General features: G+C 35.4%; 1 protein-coding gene and 1 non-coding gene across 2 annotated transcripts; both read left to right on the plus strand.

Moving 5' to 3' along the window:
- The first annotated feature begins 1,670 nt into the window (after window positions 1-1,670).
- LOC110382849 (uncharacterized) lies at window positions 1,671-20,070 on the plus strand. The gene is made up of 21 exons (XM_064038269.1): window positions 1,671-1,821; window positions 2,131-2,279; window positions 2,820-2,973; window positions 4,605-4,923; window positions 8,423-8,595; window positions 9,689-9,915; window positions 10,224-10,323; window positions 10,531-10,709; window positions 11,093-11,200; window positions 12,129-12,295; window positions 12,665-12,862; window positions 13,225-13,275; window positions 16,905-16,929; window positions 17,171-17,369; window positions 17,749-17,975; window positions 18,055-18,160; window positions 18,288-18,463; window positions 18,547-18,654; window positions 18,978-19,144; window positions 19,415-19,612; window positions 19,888-20,070. Exons 1-21 carry the CDS (start codon window positions 1,671-1,673, stop codon window positions 19,940-19,942), a joined length of 3,237 nt encoding a protein of 1,078 aa, XP_063894339.1. The 3' UTR covers window positions 19,943-20,070.
- Window positions 11,640-11,721, plus strand: Trnas-gcu (transfer RNA serine (anticodon GCU)). Its single transcript has one exon. It is a non-coding gene; the product is annotated as a tRNA-Ser (tRNA).
- Window positions 20,071-20,196: the final 126 nt, after the last annotated feature.

Raw genomic sequence — 20,196 nt, forward strand, 5'->3', positions numbered from 1 at the left:
CTCTGCAATTATGCATGTATAATGGGGAAGTTGTGTTTTAATGAGAATTTAACTGAAGCTGTAATCAACCTGTTATCAACTAGCTTCTAACAAGTGGTTTGAGGAGGTCAGATAGGGCAGTCACTTCATGTATAACCCTGGTACTCAGCTGCATCCAGTTAGACTGGAAGCCGACCCCATAGCTAGGAGAAGGCTTAGCAGGTGATGATAATGTCATGATGAAAGACGAACAAACATTTTTGTGTTCTCTTTGAAAGACATAAGTAGATAATTATTATTATAATTCTATTCTATTAGGTATATATAGAATATATATACTTAACTTTCGACGAGGACAAAAAAATGCTTTTTTCTTTTAATCCTGTAGTGTAGACGAAAAACAGCAAGTTATGTTGTCAAGCAAGTTTATCATGCGTATTATAAATCTACTTCATTTAACATACCAGACAATTTATCTTCCGATGATTGTTAATAATCTTATTACTACTTACTTATTAAAACTTGTTTCAAACAAAACCAGTTCTTGTTTGAGTAAAAAAAAAACATATTTCTACGATAATGTACAAAATATTAAAATTATCTATTTAAATGAGATGCGACAAACAGGACTTACGCGTGATATTTTTATTTGACTCCACTTACTTATGCTATTATGATATGATATTATTTCTACTTGCTAAAAAGTTATAAAAGGTATAATGTTTATCGACATCTACCTCCTTACCTACATTATTAATTAACATTCACCTATGTATGTAAAATACGAATATTATCAGTTGGTATCTTAAGTGCTAATTGCCAATTTGGGCAGAGTACGCACGAACAGGGATTCAAATAGTTTTTTTATGAATAAAAAAGAAAATAGAGTCAAACTTATGTTGTGCCTGTGTGGAATAAAACCCTAGGCATAAAAAACAGCCATTAATAAATAAGCATGAAATCAATTTACCCTTTATCCTGTACTTACAAGCTAACTGTATTAATGTGTAACAACAAAATGAAATATTATGGTAATCACAGACCATAACGTATCATTAGGCCAACCGCCGACGTAATTTGATATCCCAGAACGATGTACACTCAGGCACGATAAGATAAAGACAAAAGAATAAAACACATTTCCTTCAGAATATTTATTTGTTAAACATAGGTGTATTCGCTTCGTCTTCGCAATAAAATCTCTATCACACTAAAGTTAGCTGTAAAAGAAAGTCTTGCTGAGGGTGAAATCTCTGAATAGATAAATACAAACTTGTGACTACAATATTCGAAAACATCCATCACGCCAATAAGAGACAGCTTTGAACGCACACACACACCGATAACCACAGCTTTAACAGCTGGATTTTTTTACAGTTTTCGTATAAACTGAATCACTATTCGCGAGACATACCATGTATTGGGGCGTTTTCGTTTTACAAAAATATACATACTCAAATCTGATTTAAAACTGCCTTACCTACTATAATTGCAATGTATGAAACATATTAGTCAAATAAATATTTACGACCCTCGAAAAAAATTACAACCATGTTGTTCGCGACCGTACCTCCTTCCCATAAAACACAAGAAGCCTGTACTTGCATATTAAATGCTAATGTTTATATAATACCTTCCCATACACGGTATCTATTCATTTACTATTTTATTTCACAAGATCCCCTTGAAAAATGGACCTGAAAATTCTATACTTACTGGGTTTTTCATTTGTTTTTATGGTAAAATGTGATGGAAACTTTAATAGTGATGCGATCATGTCTTTTGTGACCTTAGAGGAAAGACCTACATCTCTGCTTATACCGTATCTGTGTTGGAGTCAACGTAAGTTACTTTCTGAAGAGATTTTCTCAAGGGTTACATAATTTATTTCTGAAAAAATGTGTAAGGCGTATTGAAGTAAAGGCCGGCGCAATACTTTCTTGTTCGATCTTAACACATTTTAAGGGGTAATATAATTCAATAAATATGTATGCCAAACCAGCCAAAAAAAATATTTAGTCAGATATCTATTGCTGTAACTTTGCACTTAAATATTCTCATGTGCTTATGCTTGGCACGAAAAGCGGTTCCTTGAGTCGAAGGAAACAGTTTTTTTACAGATCTTCAGCAAAAGCCTGCTTTATTTTCCAGATGCTCTCACATCGTTAGTTCGCAGTATGAGCAGTATTGCAGTGACAACTGCTACATCACTGCAGTATAACAGAACTGAATACCATTTGCAGTATGTTCTCATCATGGCTGATTTAGCGTGTCCTGGGACTGACAGGTTTTTGATCAAGGTAAGTATTTCAATGGTTATCCCATCAATTCATGGTTATGATTTAAGTATTAAAATAGACAGTCTTTGGAAGAATAGATAGTATTTACATGGAAGTTCTTGCTAACTCTTCTTTCGAACCAACTGTTTGGAAACTTGTACCTATTTGAACTTTTTTTATAAGATCGACGTAGGTAAGTACTTAATTTCTTTGAAGTAAGTTTCCTGCATCACTACATAGTATAAAACAAAGTCGCTTTTTCTGTGCCTATGTACATTTAAATCTTCGAAACTACGCAACCGATTTACATGCGGTTTTTTATTAGATAGAGTGATTTAAGAGGAAGGTTTATTATGTATAGTAACATACATTAAATAGTGGGGAAACACTGTTATCCCATGCGAAGCCGGGGAGGGTCGCTAGTTATCATATTATGAAAAGTCAAGTGAACATTACGGATACCCGCCGGGGTTACATTTCAAACCACTAGAATCTTGTTAAGTCTATTAAGTACTAAGAATAATAGAGAAAGAAGACCTATAGTATAATTTTATCTTGCAGGCAAGCAAAGAAGGCTATTTCAAAGCGCCATACCGTTGGCTACTACTGAACTATGACGATGGTAAAACAGTGCTGAAGGATGTACATATGTTGGTGGACAGTGATGTCGTCGTTATCAAGAAGATTTCAGATCAAGAGTACTGGTTTATTGAAGGTCAGTTTATTCTCTTTAAGACCTTGTTCAATCACAGCAATAATCATTAGACTGCTTAGACCTGAAAGACTGGTTGTCAGTATTTCTGGCTTCTGACTACCTGTAACGACTGCTAAAAGTGTTCAAATGACAGCCTGGATCCACCTGAGTCAGAGGAACGACTGCGCCAAGTGTTGCATAGCTATGGGCATCACTTCAAAAGTTTCCACTATTGTAAATCATAGAAATGCGTACACGTCTGTGGACTTTGGGATCATTACATGCCAAATATGGTATGTGTGGGTATTTATAGTTAGTCATATCCTTAATGGAATCGTTATATCCTCCATATGGGTGATACACATACGCTAGGAATTTGCGTAAGACATACGTTATGGCCCACGCAATTCCTGCCCTACCGAACCTTCAATGGTTTATAAGTTTTATTGACTAATGGGCTATGGTTGTGAAATATGTAGATTACTAGCTTCAGCCAGTGGTTCCACCAGCGTTCCATGGGAATTACTTCATGCAACTGGATAAAAAGTAGCTTGTAATAAGTATGTTTTTTTTTCAGGCTCTTAAAAGCCGGGTGAATAGTTACCAGTTTACCACTGCATTTATTACTTAATGTTAGTAAGGATTTGTATTGCTCATTATAAAAATGCAATTATATGAATAATGGCAATAAAGTACAGGTGGCAAGCTGAAATTACAATTGGACAATTCACCTAGGTACCAATAAAAGGTCATGTTAACAATTATTTTTTGTGCGAATGCTACTTACCTATATTTTATTTGCATCGAATGAGCATAAAATTTAATCTAAAAACAGAGGAACTGCAATAAAATACACGTGCTTTGCATATTCATTTCAAATTAACTATTTTATTTTAAGACACAAAAGACGTTTTTTCAGTAGGTATGTGTAAAAAATGACCTTCAAATTCTTGCGTAGGACGTAGGACGCAGAAAGGACAAAACATGTACTTTAGATCAAACAATTGACAATTGATCAAAAATTATGTGACTAGGAGACAATATATTGTTAATTTAAATACACAATATCTACATAGATACATGTTTTATGAATAAATTCCACAAAAACTTAAGTTACCTACGTAGATACTCAAATAAAATGTAATTCAATATTTTTTGTCTAATTATTCCGATCTAATTACTTGAGCAAAAAATATTTAATAACATTCGAACTGTCTGAATGTCAAATTCCAGTCTCTCTTGAATCAAATTAATGGATATATAAGTACCTAATAAAAACTTCACGTAAATACAAGTATCTGTACTTGTATTTACGTGTTAAGTAGAAAATGCTACGTCAAAGGACAAACACGTCTGACGTATTTTGGCAAACCTATAAGTAGTGCTACTTTGCGGAATTTAATAATCTATATATCTATTGCTTGCTTACTAGGGAAAGATTTTCGACATAAGTACTATGCAAGTGATGCCAGATTGCTATTTCATATAATAGATAAGGTGGTTATACAGAACTGACAAGTGCGCAGTAGACAATTTTGTTCCTCAAATCCCACTGTACAGCCGAACAGATAACTTAAGACTCTCCGAGTTACGTGGGTAAAACTTATTTACTGTATTATAAACTAAACTAAATAAGACCTCTTTTGTTACAGCATACAAAATATCAGAGAACTCCGAAGTCATCTTCACCCTAAGATCCAAATGGAACACCAAAACTCAACTGCAAACTATCTCCGAAAACACTAGTATGGTATATCGGAACCCTATTCCAAATACTCGTCTGGAACTCCCTGGAACAGCTACTGTGGAATCGGTTTCAAAAATAACAGTTACTAAATATGGCAGGATGGAAGACTACAGAAGTTCCAACGTGCTGTCTTCTAGAAGACATGATTTGAGAGGCCATATACTGACTATGTCGAATGTGATAACTGATAGCAATGAAACAAGGGTGCATATGAATGATAGACTGTAAGTATGTTTGGTAGGGCCAAAGAAGTTATTATATTACCTGTATTTGTACGTAGGTATGTTTATTCCTCTTTCGCGCAAAAACTACAGGATTAATTTTGTTGAAACTTGGCAGTCATGTAGTTTACGTGCATAACAAAATAACATATAGGTAGATTATATTTTATTTATTTTTTATTTACAAATTTTTGTACACACACATGATAAAGAAAGATGACAGGAAAGAAAGAATTTACAAAGGTAATGCTTATTTCTAAAGAAATCTCTTCCAGAATACCTGCGAAAAGAAAATGAGAATAAAAGAGATGTAGACAGTGTAGTTTTACCCGTGTTCGGGACGAAGTTTCTTCGGGAAGTATGTGAAACTGAAAGCTGAACATAGATACACTAGCTTTTTCAGCTAATAAAAGTGAAAGTTAATAAATCAACAACTGTGAAAAAGCTGGGTTGATTTATTTATTTCTGACACTTACGCGAATATTAGACCTTTAAATAAAACAATTTTTATTTAAAAGCTGGGTTGATTGCTACGAAAATGAAAGGTTACGATAGCCATTTCTGAGATTCTTTTATTCTTATGTTTGGTGAATTAAAATACACTTGTTTTGCATAAATAAAACATTGTCCACAATCTTAACGCTTAAAAGTAATAAATAATTATCGACTCATGCATAATGCATAGTCTGTGGCAAAATAATACTCATTAAAATATTATTTGTTGAAGATTATATTTAATAATTATGCAAAAAAGTAAAAATAAATTAAATAACTACCCATATGACATTTAAGAGACGCTATTCCAAAATAATGTACCTACTCCTAAGTGTGACTCGATAAAAATAAAAAAATATCTACAAAATGCATACATTTTATATACAAAAAGTCGTTCTAAAAAAAGTACAAACATCAGAATTGAAAATTTCCTCCTTTTTTCGAACTCGGTTAAAAATAAACATCTCTCTTTACCCATGTTTGACTTTTGCCTGTGTTTAGCTTCAAAAATATCTATAAAAAAATTGAGGTACACGCTACATAAAATCTTATTTACATTTACAACAATGTAATTACTTTATTACTGACTTCAAGATTTAATTACTAGTTATTGTACAAATAATTTCTTAACCCTTGTCCGAGAATTCGTGCTCATGATCACGACTAAGACGATGCAATTGTGTCATGTTTGAAAAGACCACTATGATGCATAGATAAGGTGCATTAGAATAACATTACAAGTGTAGACATTATGCATATACCTACCTTTAATTCTATTATAAATAATGCTCATACCTTTTTCTTACTAGACAGTCTTTTATTTTTAGTCCACTTCACATAAATATTTTATTTTTCCATCTCTGTGTGCGCGATATCTTTTTATCTGCTGAACTGAGTACTTAGTGACTGAAAACAAAAAATAAAATCATGCATTGCTCACATAAATAGAATGTCCAGTGATGTATGAAACTTTTCTAAAACTTAGGTATGCTAATTTGATTTTAGTTTTATGAAATAAATGAAAAAAAAATACACTGAAACAAGAACAATCTATTGATGTAAAAGATTGATAATATTTTAATATTGAGTATCAGTCATCCAAACTTTTACGGCAAGTAAAAGAGCAAAAAAACAGTCTAAACTGTTTCTAACTAACTAGACATAAACTTTGAATATAAATTACCTACTTCTTATGTACAAGCTAAGACACTATCACCAATTTTACGTCCGCCAGTCCAAAATAAATCAGACTAAAACAGATTTAAATCGCTGCAGCAGATTTTTTCCCACGAGCTATAAAACGCTTAAAAACATCCGTTATGTCCAAATTAATTCTGTCTAGCAAAATGCTCAGGTCTCAACTATCTTGCATTATCACATAAACATGCTAATGGCTAAACATTTACTTAAAACGCAGATATAAAATTATATTCGTATTATTTATATGTAACCTTCACCTGCATTGGAATTACTTGCTTTTCTTGTTTTCCTTCGATTATTAAGATTCTTTCGACGTAGGTTTATTAATAGCGATGAGGAAATAGTTTTTCTTGATAGGATGATACTAGTTTTGCCCATAGTATTGCAGACGAGCTATGGAGAGGGCTATGCTCGGTGTTTCTCTCGAGCTAGACGAACTAAAGTCACCGAGATCTAAGGGGAAGGCCTATGTTCAGCAGTGGACGACCTATGGCTGAGATGGTAATGACTTATGCCCTGTGGCTGAGCATCCTGAGCATCTGAACTTTTTCTCATCTCCCGCATTTATTTTTCCTTTATGCGCTGCTTCTAAGATGTCAAAATGTACGCTTTTAGCTAAGCCTTTTCAATAAAAATATCCTCTTATACAATACTCTTTTATGTACGCTCTTATATAGGTACTTTCTTAAGTACTTCTCTTACGTACCCATCTTATGTATTCCTCTTGTCTTATATACTACCCTTATGTACTCTCTTATATACTCCTCTTATATACCCATCTTATGTACTCCTCTTATGTCCTCCTCTTATGTACTCCTCTTATGTACTCCTCTTATATACTCCTCTTATGAACTCTCTTATAAACTAATAAAATAACTTTGAAAATTAATTCAAATTGCTAAGAATTCTTTTGGATCTGTTTAGATATTCCAAAGAACGCTACGATCAAATGAACCATCTTTTCAGCTTTATTTATTTTATTGTGTGTGGATGCAGAATTCCATATTATGAAGTTATGTTTTATCAAACTTTGTCATCTGTTATGACGTGACTGGGTTTCGAGATCCATATTTATTCGTGTTTTACACAATATATGCTTTTTTTGCATAGATCTGCATGTAGCTATTAGGTAGGTACCTACGTAAGATCTGATCGTATGTAGGAGTCTTAGGTACACCATTTAAATGATAAAAATACGAAAAAATATTGGTTTCAAAAACCATACTTTTCCTCTGCCAAATGAATAATCAATAGCATCTGCCGATAAGGAAACCTAAAAATTGGGGCTGATTTTGTAAATCTCTTTGATGTAAGAAATTCTTTTCTTTTTTTATAATTTCATTTTCTTTCAAATAAACGTGGCATTAGAAACTTCTTTATAGCGACGCATACACTTTGACGCCTTAGAGTGAAAACCTCGTAAGTGTAAGAGACAACTTTTCAGGAGGAATATAAGTTACTAGCTTCTGCCAGCGGTTTCACCCGCATCCCGTGGGAACCTTTGCAAGAACCCAGATAAAAAGTAGCTTACAGCCTTTCTCGATAAATGGGCTATCTAACACTGAAAGAATTTTTCAAATCGGACCAGTAGTTCCTGAGATTAGCGGGTTCAAGCAAACAAACAAACAAACAAACTCTTCAGCTTTATAATATTAGTATAAGTATATAGGGTGTTCTTTGCGATATTATCTTCCTAGAAACACAAAAAAAAAGAGATAAAATACATTACCGAAGTTTCCACTCGAAGACGACAATAAACAACAAGTTAGTAAAGACACAAGCAGTAAGTTATTCATTCTTTCACCAGGAACCTTCATCAAGACTCCATAACTAAAATGTCGTACGCCGTAGTGAAGATTTGCTTCGAAATGCTGAACGCGACCGAAAGGCTCATGTTCACACACACATGGGGATATAAGGACAAGAATGGACAGTGGCAGGGGATTGTGGATCAGCTACTGAAGAAGGAAGCTGATCTTGGTAATTATGCCTGAAATAAGCTCAGTAGACAGATTTATTTTTAATCTAGGTATCAAACAACCAATTTCAAGGGTTGCAGTCGTCACTTTAATTGTTGGTAGCGTTTAAAAGCTACAAAATTTATTTCAAATCGCGCTAGAATGTTTGTCTATATAATTCCATACTGTGTTTTTATAGTAATGCTTGCTCTATGTCTAAAGTGCTAAAAGCTATTTTATTTGCGATAGCCAAAATGGATAGGGCTTCTTAAAGCACCAATTCCTATGGTCATTTTTGAAGGACCTTAAAAAATACTAGCTTTGAGAGGATTTCACATTCTCTTCAGTTTAAAAAAAAACTCAATTTTTTGAGGAGCTTAGCTCGTTACCAAGTTAGAAATCTCCTAATCTATGCTCATGAGCAATAAAGAGAATAAGTATTATTGGCAAAAAATGCCTTAATTTGATTTGAATCTGTTTGAAACTGTTAATTTAGTATCATCAATTTAGCGCTTATAGATGACGTGCTAAATAAATTCTCCGCCATTCATTGACCTGATAATAGCATAGTTTTACTAGTTTTTAGGTTCGTAATTAACAGGAAATTCAATTAAAATATCAATCACTTTTGTTAGATGGACTCATAAAAGTAACTGTAATACCTAGAAAGTAGTTTAATCTGGACTTGTTTTTGAATGCGGTTAAGCTGCACATTAGAAAAAAATACTATAGGTAGGTACTTATCATTTATTTTTTACTGCAACTTTGTTAATTAGTATGCAAATAAGTAGTTCATACAGTGTTCATTTTATCAATACTTCATCTTCAGGTCACTGTTTCTCTTAAATGTAAAGAACTGCATCCCTAAGAAGGTATCACCCTAAATTCTAGACACCTTTGTGCCAAGACTGCGGTAACTCTTTCTAATAATCCCGTATATGTTTACCTACGTACGATTATGTATAGATAGCCAATAGTAGTTAAAAGGGTGAGTAACGTATCCACTCTTTTCTCTGTCCTCCTTTCCATAGCCTAAACACAAATTATAAGGTCACAAATTATACTCTTCCAAACTGAACCATACATATATTATGACCTGTTTACTCCATTCCCAGGTACTCTAACAATCTTCACCCAAGAGCGCATGATGGCAGTAGACTACATAGCCATGGTGGGCTCCACCGCAGTCCGGTTCGTGTTCCGAGAGCCCCCTCTCTCGTACATCTCTAATATATTCACCCTGCCCTTCTCGGGGGCTGTGTGGCTGGCTATATTCATCTGTGTGCTGGGATGCTCTATATTTCTGTATACTGCCTCGAAATGGGAAGCTAGTATGGGTATGGTGAGTCTTCTTTTAAGTATGTTAATAGAATTAACATATTAGGTATATTCACTATCAATAATTAGCTTCTGCCAGTGGTTTCATGTAGGTACATTAAAGTAGCCTCTCTCTCTCTCTGAAAAAAATTTTTAAATCGGACCAGCGGCATAGATTACCTTCTACAGTTCCTGAGATAAGTGCTTGCATACAAACAAAAAAAATGTTCAGCTTTATAATATTAAGTAATCTCTTACGAATGGATTATGCTGCCATATTTTACCATTTTTGTCGAGGGTATTTTATATCTATGACTGATTGACATATTTCAGCATCCACTGCAACTAGACGGATCATGGGCTGATGTGTTGATTCTGATGATTGGTGCAGTTCTACAACAGGGATGTACACTAGAACCTAGATACGCCGCAGGTACTATACCTTATTTAAAGTACCTACCCGATATCCTTCTCCAAAGCTGCACTTAAACCTATTTTTTTTTTGCTGATTTAGTGTAATATCAACAGAAAAGGTTTTTCTTTCCCTTAGTTGAGTTAGAGTTGTTTTTCATTTTCACTGCTTTGTAAAGACCTTATAAGTCCAAATAACTATTAGGTAATACCAATCTAACTTCCCCAGGACGCTGCGTAACCCTGATCCTATTCCTGGCTCTAACGATCCTCTACGCGGCATACTCAGCGAACATCGTGGTGCTACTACGAGCCCCCAGTTCCTCAGTAAGAAGCCTGCCCGATCTCCTCAACTCCCCACTCAAGCTGGGAGCCAGTGACTTCGAGTATAATCGGTATTTCTTTAAGGTAGGTTTAGAAATATTTGGAATAAAAGAGTTGTATTAAAGATCTCTAAATATAATAACTGAGCTCGATGAGACTTTTTATGCGCCTTTTGACAAGGGCGTAGCATCAAGTGAAGTCTGTACAAGCTACAATAAAGAAAACTGTACATAAAAAGAGTAAGTCATGTACAGTTCTATAACAAATAGGAATATTTTTGTGTTTTTTGTACCCTGACGCTTCGAAACTACTGAAGTGATTTGAAAAATGATTTCACTGTTGGATAGCTACCTACACTTTTCCCGAGTAACTGTTGTTAGTGGCATATTTTGATATTTACTTAAATCTTTAAAATGATAAGCTCTGTGTTTATTCAGAATGTACCTAGTTTATAATATGTTTTACAGAAACTTAACGATCCTATAAGGAAGTCAATTTATGAGAAGAAAATTGCTCCCAAAGGGAAGAAAGCAAATTACTACTCTATGAAGGAAGGGGTCGAGAGGATTAGAAAGGTCAGCAATTAAGAAAATATACTTATAACAGTCAATTAAGAACTTTGGACAATTGCACCCCAATTACCTACGTTACCGGATTTCTTTCATTAGTTTTTTACTCATTTTCTTTTCTTTATTTTACTTAAAATAGATACAATATAAGTTGAGTTACTATGACTCTTGATTAGTCTTGATCAATGCAATTTGTTCTGTCAACGTGTACCTATTGATGTAAATTGTGTATTATGAAAAACCAATTGTACAAACACATTAACAAAGCAATTTCTTTACAAAACAATAGTTTTCTACATTCAATTTATGGCCTTTGTTATCACTTTTCAGTTCTTATTACAACAAGGAGAGCAATAGTAACTTACATTTAACATCCATTTAATAAAAAAAAATTACGAACATGGTGCCCTATATACAGAACCCTTAATTGGAACCCTGCTGACATGACGAGGTGGCCGAGAGGTTAAGGCGTTGGACTGCTAATCCAATGTGCTCTGCACGCGTGGGTTCGAATCCCATCCTCGTCGGTTGCTTTTTGTCTTTCAGTTACTGAAAAAATATGAAACAAAGTTATTCTTGAGAATTGCTTTAAAAATACTTCAATTTTCTATATAAAATAATGCCAAAGAAAGACTTTCTATAAGTTTTCCTGATTTTTTCAGTTTTCCGGTAAAATTGTTTATGCTTTTACAAGTATAGTTAATTTTTTATCCCACTACTAACGCCATCTATCGCATTAGATATGTAAAATAAAACATTTTACTTTTTTATAAACTTAAAACTTTAAAAATAATGAGTTCTGTTTGTGAGTAGCAAATTGTACTTTTGGTTAATTACATAAATATTTTAATTATTATTTTTCGAAATAACTTTTTTTTTTCGGAAAATGTTTTTTTTTTTATCAGAGAGAGATAATTTCCTTGTTTTTATCCAGGGCCTATTCGCGTTCCACATGGAGCTGAACCCGGGCTACCGTCTAATCCAGGAGACGTACCAGGAAGACGAGAAATGTGATCTGGTGGAAATTGATTATATTAACGAGATAGACCCCTGGGTGCCGGGGCAGAAACGATCGCCTTTCAAGGATTTATTTAAAATTAAGTAAGTTATTAAGAGGTCTTTATTTTACAAACATTTTGTACGAAACCTTTCATATAAGTTAATTTTATTTATTGTTGGTTTTTCTCCATAAGATACACTCCTTGGAAAAGTATCTGTTTTCTTTTAAGTAGGTTGTAATTGAATGATACGCGTAAGTAAAGTATTCGAGTCAGAATGCTTGATTTGTACACAAAGGTCAAATTAGAACTGTCTGAGATGTTGTGAATTAGGTAGATACATATTGCTACTATATGCTTACATCTTACATAGAACACTGTTATCTAAGTTACTATTGATCTGGTGCACGTACCCAGTTACCTAAGAGGATCCCTCGTTACGCGAATGAAAGAATTTTCACCATGTCTTCAGCTTTCTCAAAATCCGCGAGTCCGGAGTACAAGCGAACATCCACCAGCGTCTAACCGTCCCGCGACCGCGATGCTCAGGCCACGTGTCCACCTTCAGCAGTGTCGGCATCACCGACATGTACCCAGCGATGCTGATGACGCTGTACGGCATGCTGCTCGCGCCAGCTGTGCTGCTCATGGAGATCATGTATCATCGACTGTGAGTGTTCAGTATAAGTATATAAGGAGATTAGCCAACTGCACATGACGTATTATAGTGCACAAGCATTTGCGCAGACACAGGTGCCCTCACTATTCCTTCATTCTCATAACCCGGAGAGAGATAAATCGCAAGACCACCCCCACCGACTTCATGGCGTGCTGTCTGTATCATCGACTATAAGAGCTATTTCAAACTAGCGGATTTTTAATTTATATAAATTGAAGATTTAAAAAAAGAAATTATTCCTCGTTGGCTCGCCTCTTGCCATCTTTTACATGATAAGACATAAAGCTCCCAGTAGTTTTCGTCATACTCAAAGACTAAACCTTTTGTGCTAATAATGTGGTTTTTATTTTCAGAATGTTAGCCAGACAGCAGAAAAGAGGCACCTCAGATTACGACCACATCCCGTTTCGACACTGACTAATATTTCTATAAAAATAATAAGTCGTGATGCTAAACCACGAGGATGATTTCAGATATATTTCTTGAATTAAATGTTTAGTAACGCACCTTATGACACCTATAACTACGTATCTACACCTTACCAGTAGGTATATAATACGTACAGTAGACAGTAAATAAATCTAGCATAGGAAATAGCTTAGGTTTACCAACGATACCAATCAGTCTAACTGTAAAATCTCCTCTAAATGAAAAGAAAATTAAAAAACAGCAAATGTGTTACCAGACTTTCTCTGAGAGACTTGGGCACCCGGAATAAAAGTAGGTAGCCAAATTCCATCCAAATCTATTCTGCCATTTTTTCGGGAAGAAGACACAAACACTCATAAACTTTTTCCTTCATAATATTAGTGCAATGTAGCTGTATTGATTTAATCTAATTGTTAAATTAAAAAATCAAACAAAATCAAATCACGTAATGCGACCTAATTGAAATGTCACACAATTCAAATTAGGAACATAAAGCTTCACAATAAAGAGACAAAGACTATCTTTGTTTTATTCATAACCTTCTTCTTTTTAAACTTCTTAATATTGATGAGCCATATTCTTTTGATGTCACTAGTTGCTCGTCAAACGGAACGTTTTGCATTAAATATTCAATTGTAAATGTTAAGTAAATACACTCTATTATGTTTTGTGAAAACCCACGTACTTCGAATATTACGAATAGAGCCCTGGATTTGGTTGGAAATATTCCATGAGCCATTTAGGAGAGCAATGTTTTTATCGCACGTTTTTGCTTATAACAAACATGGGCGTAGCCACACTGGGGCAAGCTGGGGCATTTGCCCCACCCTGGGCCCTGGCTCTGACCTCTATGGTGTCTGATTAAACAATGTTTTTTTTACTAACTCGAGCGAGGGGTTTTTGTATGGACGTAAATTGGGTGTGTCGTACCTAGTCTTCCCATTCATGAAAATGTATATTTGGGCGACATTTTACGTAGTTTTTGGTTTAACTCCGATAAAAATTTCGCGCTCGCTTCGCTCGCGCATTCAGAAACTATATGCCCTTACTTTTGGCTTTTGTCCTATGTGTGATTGTTTATTTTCTGTACCTGAAAATATAAGTTTTAAAAAATAATTAAAATTTCGCGCTCGCTTCGCTCGCGTTTTCAGAAACTGTGTTATTTTTGTATTTGTCAAGAAACAAAAAGTCAAGAACGTTTGGGCTAAATTTTACGTAATATATTATTTAAGTCCGATAAAAATTTCGCGCTCGCTTCGCTCGCGTATTCAGAAACTATATGCCCTTATTTTTGCATTTGCCAACATACAAAAAGTTAAGTACGTTTGGGCTAAACTTTACGTAATATTTGGTTTAAGTCCGATAAAAATTTCGCGCTCGCTTCGCTCGCGTATTCAAAAACTATGTCCTTCTTTTTGCATTTCTCAACAAACAAAAAGGTAAGTACGTTTGGGCTAAATTTTACGTAATATTTGGTTTAAGTCCGATAAAAATTTTGCGCTCGCTTCGCTCGCGTATTCAGAAACTACATACCCTTACTTTTGGCTTTTGTCCTGTGTGTGATTGTTTATTTTCTGTACTTGAAAATATAAACCTCTCAAATTAAGAGAATAACAAGTTTGAGATTAACGGCTCAAGATACAAAAAATCAAAGGGCCCCCGCCCTCCCCCGGGAATAGGTTGACTGCTGCCCCACCCTGAGCCCAAAGCTGGCTACGCCCATGATAACAAATCTCTTTTCTCTTCTTCTATTTACTTTTGGTAACAGGAAAAAATAGGTACCTAATTTAAGTATATGAGAGGATCTTTGACAACAATAAATATAGATTCTATTATACTTTTATTCTTTTTGATTACTAGAACGTTGAGCTTTATTGCCTTGACGATTTTCTAGTGGTAATGGCAGTTTCTAACTCACAGACAAACAAACAATTTAGGTACTTACGTAGCACGATTAGTGTCATAGTAAATTGTCCTCACTTATGTTTGAAAACCTGTCTACTCAAATAGTTCTCTATTACCTACTGACATCATAGTTAGTTCAACAATATCTTATTGACTTTACCTAGAAAAGGGCTAAAAGGCTTCACAAAAAATATTCAAATCTTTCAGTCCACTTTCAGCTCTCTCTCCCTAACTTTTGCTTTCAATATGAATATATTGCCGTTTATATTTTTACTCTTGATACACAAGTCAGTTCACGCAAAAGATGGGAATACTATTAACTTTATAAAATTGTTTATTCAAAACGACCAAAAACCTACCCATTTGATCTATGGCGGACTATGCTGGAAGAAAAGTAAGTATCCACTGTCATATATACCTATTTTAGAAAATTTGGATGGTATGCTGAACCCAATAAGGTCCAGCAGTGCTCGTTGATTTTCGACCATAGATGGTTGACCATCTACTACCTATGTATGTCATTACGAGTTCCTAGTTAACAAGAGCCAGAACAGAAGCCAAGAGCCTATCGGGTTGAGGTGGTCAGTAGGCCAAGCACGAATATCTAACGTATTCGTATCGACAATGTATCGAAGCCTCGATTCGAAAACGGAGTCTGTCGATAGTAGGCAGCACGAACCACATTCGAAGCACTATCGAACACTCGATTCGAATTCTAATGTGACGTCATGCAAATGTAAATAGGGACGCGCCATAGTGAGCAAAATGAACGATTGTTGAATGAATGGTGCGTTCGAAAACTAACTCTAGTTGTCAATATTTTTTTTACCTTTGATTAAACGTTTTATTATTATTAAATTATAATAAAAACTGAATGTAATATAAAAAAGAGACCCAAAGTTAATTATTAGACATTATAAAATGGCATTATCTTTAGCAATATAACATAGTTACGGAGATTTTATTTTTTTAAAATGACGGGTACCGAACGCACCCACTTGACATCCGACGCGCGTAAGGGCGCCAAATTTGTTTATGTTTTGCTACACGTCCACAACAAAAGTATTTCTGTTTTTTTTTTGCTACAAATAATTAAGTGCTTTCATTATAATAAATAATTATGAGAACCAGTCAGACGCACGCAATATGAAATGATGGTTGAATTCATGGAAGCGTGAGTAAACAGTTTTAATAAGTTTGAGTGGCATAAACTTTAGTGTGAAGTATTTTAAGTGCAATGTTATTTCTATATTCTATATTTTTAAATTCGGTTTCATTTGTGTCCAGTGGGTTAATTCTATTCCTAAGTTTTGCTCTACAATGATTAAAAATAAACATATAAATAACATTTTTTTTTCAAACACATTAATTCTATAGGTATCTACGCAAATAAATAAAATATGATTTAATTACTTAGGTACCTTGTTTCTCGTGATTGATATCCATAATTTTCTAGTAAATTTGAAGCTAAAAAATAATATGCGGTACTACGTTCATACAGTGGCGGTCTTTGCATTTTAAAGTATATTGAAGCTATTACTAATTGTTCCAATAACTTAACAATAATTTTAAAACACTTCTATTCACAAAACTAACTCTAAACAAAACATAAACACGGTTAAAACTTTATTTTTACACTTCTCGAAACTTTTCTCACCGACTTTTTTCAAGTGAATAATGTTTCGACCATACTCGATAGCCAGCCTTCGAGAGTTTACGTTACCGTACGTCAAAACAATGTTCGTGCTGCCATTTTTTGTTTCCTTTTACGCCCGATAGGGGCGCTGTACAATTCTCATACAAATGTTACTCGATTTCGATACGAATAACTTTTCGCAAATATTCGTGCTTGGGCTACAGTTCTTAATCCGTCTTACGATTAACGTGCAATTTAGTGTTAAAATTGATATCCTGACCACTCCTTACTACTCACTCAAAAAAATATGTCGTGAATTACAAAAATAGAAGAAATACCTTGGTACCTATTTGTCCAGGGAACTACAATACGACTCAATAACAAAAGCGTGCTGGTCAGCCGCCAAGATCGGCTTCGAGATGATCAACGCGACTGCCAAGTACATCTTCAGCTACAGATACGGATACAAAGTGGATGGCCAGTGGTCGGGCATGATCGCTGATCTCTATTCTAATAAAGCTGATGTTGGTAAGTGGATAAATGTACTTCGGGAATCTTGCGGAGTGATAAGAGGATACGCTGGTTGCAAATATTGCGTTTGTGGTTCTTGGTGTCACGCTTATACGTTTATTTGCGATACTTAATGAAGGTATGAGCTGGAAGCCTATCATTGAGACTAGTGGTTCAAAAGGTCAGAAAATGTGGAGCAGTGGAGTAGAGATGAGGAGGCCTTTGTCCAGCTTTGTTAACTACGTACCTACCTGCATGCATATCTGTCCGTGTTCTTGAGAAAAAGGTCTTAACAGATACCAAGACAATAAAGTCATCTTAACAGTGTTCCTTTTTTCTTTGGCGATCCGTATCTACCTTAATCTACCAAAAAGTTAAGACTTCATCTTCTCGACAGGCACTAACTGCGTGATATTCCGCGATCGGTTCGACGTGGTGACCTACACAGACCTGGTGGCTCCCATGCGGATGCTATTCATCTTCAGACAGCCACCCTTAGCGTACGTGGCTAATGTGTTCTACCTTCCCTTCTCCACCAGGGTTTGGGTTACTATAGCCGTTTGTACTGCTATAGCTACCGTTACTTTGTACTTGGCAAGTAAGGTGGAACTGGTTTTGACGAAGGTATGTTTTTCTATGAAGTAACCATATTGTCCTTAGTGGCAAATACAGCCATTATCTTATAGGATTTTCTACTCTTTAGGCTTCTACACAACAGCAGCTAGATGGTGGAATTTGTGATGCTCTGCTGTTAACGATGAGTGCAGTAACTCAGCAAGGGTGTTACATAGAGCCAAGGAGGGCACCAGGTAACCTAAAGATTAGCGTGAATGCATAACAACTTTGAACGGGTACGTTGCAAACAACCCTGTGCAGTGTGTGTGTGAGAGTGTATGGTCGTACTGTGAAGTAATATATCTATGAGTGTATGTACAGGTCGTATGATGGTGTTTGTGCTGTTCACGGCGCTGATGGCGCTGTACGCGGCGTACTCCGCCAACATCGTGGTGCTGCTGCAGGCGCCCTCCGACTCCATCCGCAGCCTGCCGCAGCTCGCCAACGCTAAGATCACCCTCGCCGCCAACGATGTGGACTATAACCATTTCGTTTTCGTGAGCAGCCCCATTTTATGTTTGTATTTTGAAAGTTATCCATTTTAGAGACTCCATTTTGATCCTATAATGACGTGTTTCAGAATCAAAGCAAAGAACCTCTCCATACTTCAATAAGGGACAGAGTTTTTCCTGAAAATGGAAAAGCACGACTTTACAGCCTTGCTGATGGTGTTGAAAGAATCAGAAAGGTACAAATTATGTAGCATCAATATTAGCTCAGGCGTTTATGAGTATTCATTTGTCTAGTCGTAATGTGTCATCACTGCACTTATTGCATTTTTATTGAAACGCCCTTGGTGCGCCATTTAATAGATATCGTGTACAAATAAAATGAGAATGCAATTCTTACCCAATAGATACTGAATCTGCGACTTCATTCTTTTGGACTTTTTCTGCTTTTTCTATTCTAAAATAATTATCCAAATTGCTCCACACACTTCGACTAAAAACTAGAACATTTTCGAGAGTAAGCCATACACGTGGATCTACTTATATCTGATCTCTTTTCCAGGGTCTGTTCGCACTCCATTCAGTGGCAGAGCCAGTATACCGTCAGATTGAAGCCACATTCCTGGAGAGTGAGAAGTGTGACATCGCAACTGTGGATTACCTGGTGACCTTCGACTCATTCACTCCTGTCAGGAAAGGATCCCCATATTTGGAGCTGATTAGAGTTGTGTTAGTTTTTATTTGCTACCTTCCTTCTACCTGCCTACTTGGGTTTCTATTTTTAAATAGCGCTTTTAGCGTGACAAAATGCCTGAAATTATGACAGACCAACTTTCTCGAGACTGAATGCACGATTACTTACCTATGATTAGATACTAAGTTATAATCATTGCCCTTTTATATTTTCTGAACATCAGGATTCTTGCCACTCCATGTGTATCTATTTATTTAAAAAAATAAAGAATGCATGCAGATGAGCTCGATGTTCCTCTTTTTCAGTCACAAGCAAATTCGCGAGTCCGGCATCCAATCAGCGATCCGCAAGCGGTTCCTCGTCTCCAAGCCCCACTGCACCACCAAGATGTCTTCGTTCAGCAGCGTGGGCCTGATGGACATGCGGCCAGTGCTGATCCTCATGCTGTATGGCGTCGCTGTGTCAGTCACCATCGTGATTGGGGAGATCGCTGTGTATAAACTGTTAGTTCTTTAATGTATTCTTCGAGAACTTAGGGACCCAACCTGTTTTTTTAATAGAGATAGAATTTTGACATTACCTAATATCATAATTCTTAAATATGGTAGGTATGGAAATGCGCGCGTGTACCCTACGACATGACAACTTGGTGCATATCCATGATGCTGACAAGTCACTGAAGTCACCAGTGCCCGCTAATAGCTCTTAGGAACACCTAACTTAATTTTCATAGCAATATCTTTTTATATGTTTTAAATCATGGAATTCTTTTTTCCAGGATGAACCGGTACAAAAGGAGTTCCAAAGTTCAATTGATCAAAGTCATGAAGTAGATGCTACAAAAGCGTTCTTTGTTTAGAGCAAATATTTTTGCCCATGTATTTTCAATAGATGCCTTATGTTTCATTAGTGTAAATGGGTAGTAAACATAGGAATAAATGAGTAAACCATACGTAGAATATTTTTTAGTTTTATTTACTTTTTAGTCCCACCTGTCAAGCAGCAACAAAAATTACATATAATTTTTACCAAACATGAAATATTTAATTTTCCAGTGTAATCCCTACTTTGCGAGTTTATTGCGTTT

This window comes from Helicoverpa armigera, chromosome 15 (genome assembly GCF_030705265.1).
Source record: "Helicoverpa armigera isolate CAAS_96S chromosome 15, ASM3070526v1, whole genome shotgun sequence".
Classification (NCBI taxonomy): Eukaryota; Metazoa; Arthropoda; class Insecta; order Lepidoptera; family Noctuidae; genus Helicoverpa; species Helicoverpa armigera.